This window comes from Zeus faber (assembly GCF_960531495.2).
Source record: "Zeus faber genome assembly, chromosome: 9".
NCBI classification, from domain to species: domain Eukaryota; kingdom Metazoa; phylum Chordata; class Actinopteri; order Zeiformes; family Zeidae; genus Zeus; species Zeus faber.
In genome coordinates, this window is record NC_137197.1 from 18,437,100 (window position 1) to 18,444,429 (window position 7,330).

At 50.0% G+C, this 7,330-nt stretch overlaps 1 protein-coding gene across 1 annotated transcript; it reads right to left on the reverse strand.

The window, feature by feature from the left end:
* Positions 1 to 4,520: 4,520 nt before the first annotated feature.
* c15h3orf80 (chromosome 15 C3orf80 homolog) lies at positions 4,521 to 5,225 on the reverse strand (the record flags this gene model as incomplete). The annotated part of the gene is made up of 1 exon (XM_080006657.1): positions 4,521 to 5,225. One exon carries the CDS (start codon positions 5,223 to 5,225, stop codon positions 4,521 to 4,523), a length of 705 nt encoding a protein of 234 aa, XP_079862783.1.
* Between the last annotated feature and the right edge of the window lie 2,105 nt (positions 5,226 to 7,330).

Sequence of the window (7,330 nt, forward strand, 5' to 3'; positions counted from 1 at the left end):
TGAACCCTTTGAACCTGTTTTCCAAAGGTGTTACACTTTAGAAATAGTTGAATAAACACATGGAAGTTGTACGTATTGACAGTGTCTTTTTTTTTTCATCCCGCGTGTTGCTTCGTCCCTTTTCAGAGACGATCGATTATGGAGAGTGTTTACGGGTGTGTTTGCGCGGGGTCGCTCGCGTGTTGCCCATGAGTTATGGCCGTTTTCTCATCTCTGCCGAGGCGTGAGACTGAGCGCCTGCCGTGGAGCTCCACCCCCTTGGCTGGCAGGAGGCCAGCGCACCGCCCGGCCCCCGGAACAGGTCCATCCATCTCCCCGAGCGGCCGGGGCTTACGGGAGGCCTTACGGGACAAACCAGGGAGAGGATCTATTTAACGACCGCCCCGGAAACCAGCGCTGGAAGCGCCATCGCGGAGACTCGGCGGTGCTGGACGGGCCTCACGGCAAAAAAAACCCCAAAAAAACCCAGCGTGCAGAATCGGAGCGCACAGGATGGGATAACGCACCAACGTGATAACGGGCTCCGCCCGCCTCTTTTTTCCGGCGCGGTGTTTTTCGCGCTAGCTCATTCAAACTTCCGGGGTTTTCGTTCTCGGCGAACGTCTCCGACCGTCGTGTTTTCCGTTTTTGTTTTTTTTGTTTTTTTTTCCCTCGCCCTCTTCACAGCGGTCGTTAGGAAGAGCGCTCCCCATGGTTTACCCAAGAGGGGAAGACTTCCAGGCTAGGAGTCAGGTTTCACATGCATCCCCGCTTCATGGAAGCTGCACATCCCTTTTCAACATGAAATGTTCATGAAGTCTCTGAATATATATATATATATATATATATATAATTTTATTTTCTTCTTGTACGTATTGTTCTATGATATATACTGTATATATAAAAAGGAGCTTGTGTGTCACTACCGTTGTCCAAGAATACTCGCCAATAACAAAATCCCCTGATCAGACATTAAGTGTTGACAGGCCGATGCCAAATGTACACCTAATGTGATCCATGCGCAAACACAGAGACAAACCTGCACTTTTGCACACATTAAAGGATGAACGATGGTCTCGCCAAAGGACGCTGCCTGAGCATAATGTGGGGATTCGTGACGGATAGTGCTTATTGATTCGACCTCAGATTCCTCTGATGTTGGGTCCAGTAAGTCACGGAAAGAGGCTCCGACGCCCTCCGCTCCTTCCGTTTGTTTGTGCGCTTCCTCGCGCCGCACAGTACGTGTCTCGGCGTACGCTGTCGTGGGCTTTTATTTGCGGACGTTTGAGCTCCGAGGGAAAACTTGAGCGGAGGCCCCTGAAATGAGAGGGTTCTGGGTTTACAGCGTCTGATCAAAGATTGAAGCTGAGAACTCCCTAGCAGGCCAGGTTATTTTTTTTTTTTCCGGGTGGTGGGGGGGGGGGGTATCCGTTGGTGCTTCCATATGATATTTTACACGGGAGAAACATTTGAGGAAAAATCGTTCGTAATGTGGATATTGTGACACAGCGGCTAGAGGCCTTGATTAGAGCCAAAGCAGCTCCGAGGAGCTCAGAAAAGCGCATCACTTTCCCCGTAATGCAGCCTCAAAGACGACATCTGGCCCCCGCGGATACACCATTAGCGGAGTAATGCAGCTGGTTGCTCTGTGAAGCGCCCCCCGCTCGTTTGAGATCCGAACGGGAGGAACGACGGGAGCCTAAACAGCGGCTACGTGCGGCGTCTCGGTGTCACATCCCCAACCGTCCCGTCCCCCGTCAGCGGGCGCCGTGCGCGGACTCTAAGTGCACAAATTCGTTCTCTCGCAGGAAAAGCCATCGGCGGTGTTCACCCTTGGCCCTGCCGTCATGGACCCGCGGTATCACATTACGCCAGCCGGCCCCGCGTACAGAATTTTGCTGTTCTGTGACAGTGGAAAAAACAAATTAAAAAAAACCCTCCATTTTGCCTTAATTGCGTTGTTTTGTTTTGGGTTTTTTTTTTTCACTGCTTTAACGTAAATTATTCATGCGCTGCAGGTACCTTTGCTCCTAATGGCAAAGTCATCGATCAGGTTTCGACGGACGCAAATCGCTCTGGATGCCCCCCCGCCCGGCACGGCCGCTTGCTCCTCCCGGCGAATGTGGACGCAGCTTGCGCCGCCCCGGTAACACGACGCCATAACAAGTCACCGGCGATCCCTCTTAATGGTCGATACCCTCCCCGGCTCTTCACATAATTCACTTGGCTTTATCTAATGAGGTGCAACCCCGTCTGACGTTATTCATTATACGAAGGAGGAGAAACAGTTGTTCACTTGAGCTCGAGCGCTACGTTCCACCGGGCAGTCGTGACGTTTGGCATTTGAAAATCGGGTTGATAGACGAGCCCGTGAGCTCGGATCTTGATGAACGGATCATGTGGTGAGGCTAGACGGGCGTTCGCTCTGTAAACGTTATTCGGCATTTTAACGGACGATCGCGGCCCTTGTGTACGACAGCAGACATGCTAACCTGACTCGGCGTAGCTTTTTTGTTGTTGTTTTTTTCCCCCGATCGTGTTTCCTAATAAGCTGATGCATTCTGGTCACCTGCGTCGCCGTCACGGTCCGGACTCAGAAACGAGCGTCCGGAGGAGGAGAACGAATGATTGACTCTCGGCCTTATTGATACACAGATCCCTAGATTCGACCTCCATGCACGCCTGTTTCTCGAACGGTGCCGCTGCCGCCGTTCGCTATGGGCTGTACTATTTCCATCCGATTGCCTCTTTCTCCTCTGGTGGTGTCGTTCGCCCTGCGCCGTGGGTGATCGATGCCGCCGGGAAAACTATCTATAGAGCCGGTCGGCGTCTCGCCGTCTTTCCCGTCGAAACGCAACTTTCCCCTCTCGGCAGCCGCGCCCCCCCACCCCCCCGTGGTCCAAACATGCCGTCAAAGGTGACGGGGAGGGGGGGGGGAACACCCGGCAGGATTTCTCAGGCGCTGCGGTGTAAAGTGGCGGTTTAAGTGATGTGTTAAAAAAAATAAATCCATTATGCATCTTTCTTTCCCCTCGACGGCACGCTCCCCCCCCCAGGGCTCCCCGGCATTACCGCCGTTTCCGCTTTAAATCATCGTTAAACGCGGCGAGGTTAAGGTCGACGCCGCCTCGACGAACGCAGGCCTAAGAGGCGCGGAGGACTGACGGGCTCACACCCTTCTCCTCCAAAGCGTCGACTGACTCTGCGGCGCCCTGACCCCCCCCCCTCGACGCTTGATTGGGCTTTTTCACAGGTTGTCCCATATGTTTATTTCCTCCGTCCTTGAAAGTGCAACGGTACCTCCTCAAGTGCCAGAGATTCTACTCTGACCTGTCCTTCCCTTTCCTCTGCTTAGAACCCCTCCCCCCCCCCCCCAAAAAAAAATAAAACAACAAAACTTGGCTTCCGACAAGAGAAAAAGATTGATTCGATAAAAGTTACTTTCGCTCATTTCTTTTCCCAAAGCGGAGGCACACTGCGACAGAGACGGGACGAACGTTAGAGATTGTTGTTTTTTTTTTGTTTTTTTGGTCGAAATCGGCGTCGGTAAGGGTGTCGATGAACGTGTTTGCCGATAAGGCGAGATTTTGTAAAGATAGAAGGTTTGAGGGTATGAAGGTTACTGCAAAGCATTCACGCCACCAGACAGCATAACTGTGCTCTGCCAGGACAGTAGGAGGAACCAGTAGGAACAATAATAATGATAATAATAATAATAATAATGCATTATATTGCCCCTTTCTCTATCTAAATGTATCTACTGCTGTATATAAATAACAATAATATAAAATAAAAACCAATAATAAAGTAGATGGCATGCCATAAAAAAATTACAACACCAACCCCTCCTCACCCCACATCATATTCAAGAAGGGACTACTGCTTAAAAGCTGGAGGGTTGACTGACCGAACTTTAATTGGGCAAAATTACCCAAGGACTTTACAAGACTGAATTTGTGAAGCTGATTCTGGGTTTAAAGCCTCTGATTTGAGATTGAAGCCGAGAACTCTCCGGCAGACAGGGACGGGGACTGTCGCAGCTCCCGTCAGATATTTTACAAATTCACACGACTACAATGTCTCAGCGAGGGCTGCTTAAACCCGGTGTAATCTCGATGTGGATTGAGTGCGAAATTCAAAGAGAAGAAGAAGAAAAAGAGTAGATTTGAGCTCCAACAGGCAGACTGAGAACAGGAGGCTTGGGAGGGAGGGAGGCTGTGTCACAGTGCCGCTTAGATTAATGCGCTCGCGGTAAAACATAATAAAACATAATGCGATTAAATCAGCTGTCGGAGACACAAAGCTCCCATTTTGAGCGGAATTCTCCTACTTTATTATGCCTTTCATTCAAACCCAAGCGCTCATTTGCATACAAAATGCCAATCTGCCCCCTAATCTGAAAGAAACACGCACGTTCCTCTGTATTCTAACCATTTATCATTATAATCATAATTGCACTTGAATTAAATAGTCTGCAGCACTGAGGTTTCTGGGATCAACAGTGTCACATTGTGTGAGAATGGCTGTTTTCCCATCGTCCATCACACAGAGTTCCGTGACACCCTGAGTCCGTGTCCTGAGCCCTGCTCGGCGGCTCTGCTCCCCGCCAGCCTCCCCGCCGTCCCGGTGCCGTTGCCGGTACCGGTCCCGGTCCCGGCGGCGGTGCCGGCGCCGTTGCCGACTCCGGCTCCGTTCCTCCGGTCGTCCCCCAGCAGGTTGTCGTCCGAGCGGTCCCGGTGCATCTCCTGCATGCTCTCCTCGTACGTGGGCAGGTACTTCACCTCGTCGTACGAGGGCAAACTCGGGGAAGCGAAGTCCCCGATGCCGCTGCACTCCAGCAGGGAGTCCCGGGACGCGGACGTGGACGCGTGGCCGCGGAAGAGCGACGGCTCGTCCTCCGGGCGGTCGCGGTGGTTCGGGCTCCGGCGCGGCCGCGGGCAGATGATCCGCTGGATGAAGTAGCCCATGGCGAAGAGCAGCAGCAGGATGAGGATCCCCGACAGCTTCCTCGTCACCCAGCCCACGTTGTCGAAGAAGACGTGGATGGGGAGCTTGCAGCAGCGCACCGTGGCGCCGGCGCTGCCGTTGCCGGTGGCGGCGGCGGCGGGCAGGCAGCACCGCTGGCCGTCCCCGCACTGGAGCTCCGCGCAGCTCCGCAGAGCCTGACACGCCGAGATCAGACACGCCGACAGAAGCGTGCCCGTGGCGGGACACTTGGTCCTGCCGTCGCCTAGGAGACGCAGCATCACTTTGTGTCTTTGGGATGTGTCTCTCTGTGTGTCTGCTGCTCCTCCAGGTGATGGATGGATGGGTGGATGGATCAATGGATGGATGGGTGGATGGATGGGTGGATGGGTGGGGGGCGTGTGCGTGTGAGTGGGTCACCTTGTGGTTTAATAAACAAAAAAAACGTATATTTTTCTTTCAAGTGTTCCGATTCTTCCCTCGTTCCGGCTGCATTCGTCCTCCCAGTCTCTGCAGATGGGAGCGGGACAGCAGGTGCCCCCCACTGGGCTCCTCAGGGTGGACAACCTGCTGGTGCCGGAGCAGGGATGGGGCGGAGGAGAATAGCACTTCACCCTCGCCGGGTCGGAGGCGCAGTCAGATAAGGATGGGAATGAGAAAATCTTTTCCCGTTATTCTCTCATCCTTGAAGCAATCTCATGCGAAGAAATAAAAATAAAATTGAAAAAATGTACTAATTGCCTGACATTGAATATGAATCATGACGATTCGTTTGGTTGAGGTGGAGGGTTCCACTCAATCTGTTATGAGGCAAACCTTTTCTAAACCATCCGTTCAAAAAAAAGAAAGAAAAAAAAAGAAGAAGCTTTTTAGGGCCGAACAGTCGTCACAACTTAAAGGCCCGCTAAATCTACCACGGTGACACCACCGGATCTGACTGGAGAAGATAATGACCCTGATTAAAGACACAGACATAAAAAGTGAACAGTTCTGACAATGTGGGCTGTAATTGCTCCCATTAGAGGAAAAGCTGGATTTACATTTGCGCAGCACCACCCTGGAGTACCATGTGGCTGCAACCTTGAAGAACAAAAAACTTTAAACAGTATCTACCACCATAATCCGTTCACTATATTATGCCAAAATGCCTTAATAAATAGCTCCCCAAGTGAGAGAAAAAAAAAAAAAAAAAGAATGCACGTGGATTACCGAAACAAGTCTGTCATCAATTTTAATGAATTAACGACACATTATTTTCCCTCGCGAGGGCTGTAGGTCGTTTTTTTAAGGTCATACGCCCTTACGGGATACGAAGGGATTATAGCACATTTTTCCCTTCGTTGAATTTTCCCACAGATTGTGGCAGAATAGAACATACAGTGTGCTACCAGGCACTCAAACGGAGAGATGGAAGAGGGTTTTTCCGGGCTTCCCCCTCTGCCTCTTGGTTACTCTTTGTCACCGTCTCGATTTGAAACGAGGCCTAATGCACAATGCACCAAATCCAATTACCGGGGCATTATGACGTGAAATTTGGTGAAAGGGGATCATCATGCAGTGTAATTTATGCATGCAGCATCATATGTCTGCCTGTAATCTCCCCCTATTAAAGGAAATGTGATAGCAGGACACAGTGATTTAATGAGATAAACAAAAAACACAATCAATAGCCGAGGACAGCGGATCTATAAGTGGGTCCAGAAAGATAAAATAAAAATGACATCGGTGTCCCAGCTTGTCTCGCTGCCCTTTGTATTATTTACCGGAGAGAAGGCGCTGGTGGTTTGAGCAGAGGCACTTTTCTGATCGCAGTTCAAACGACGTCTACACCTGCAGCATAAACAGGCCGAACTCCACAAACACAACGCGGAACGGAACGGAACATATTTTAATACTCGTAAAATATGATATGACTATTTCTTCCTGACGTGTTGACAAAAGTCTTTCTTTCCTTTTTTCCGTTTTGGTCACATCTCTCTCCCTCTCTAGTCAATATCAACACACCACTTCCTGTCCACTCCTTCCCCCTGAAACCCACCGCAAAGTGCTGTTTGCTGGATGAGCTCGATTGAATAAAATCTTTGTTTCTTACTCCCACAGGCTCCCGTTTTCTCCTTCCATCTAGACAGAGCTTTCAGCAAACCTATCACACCAATTAGAAACCAACTATTATCCCTAGGCAGCCGTAACGGACAAGTAGCCATGTTTTATCTGTTCTAATGATGCATAATACCATATTGATGAAAAGTGGCATTTCGAGAATTGTCGCATCTTAATACAGACTATGACAGAGATATATATATATGTATATATATATATATATATATACAGTATATATATATAATTTATTTAACTATCTATCTATTTATTTATTTGTTTGTTTGTT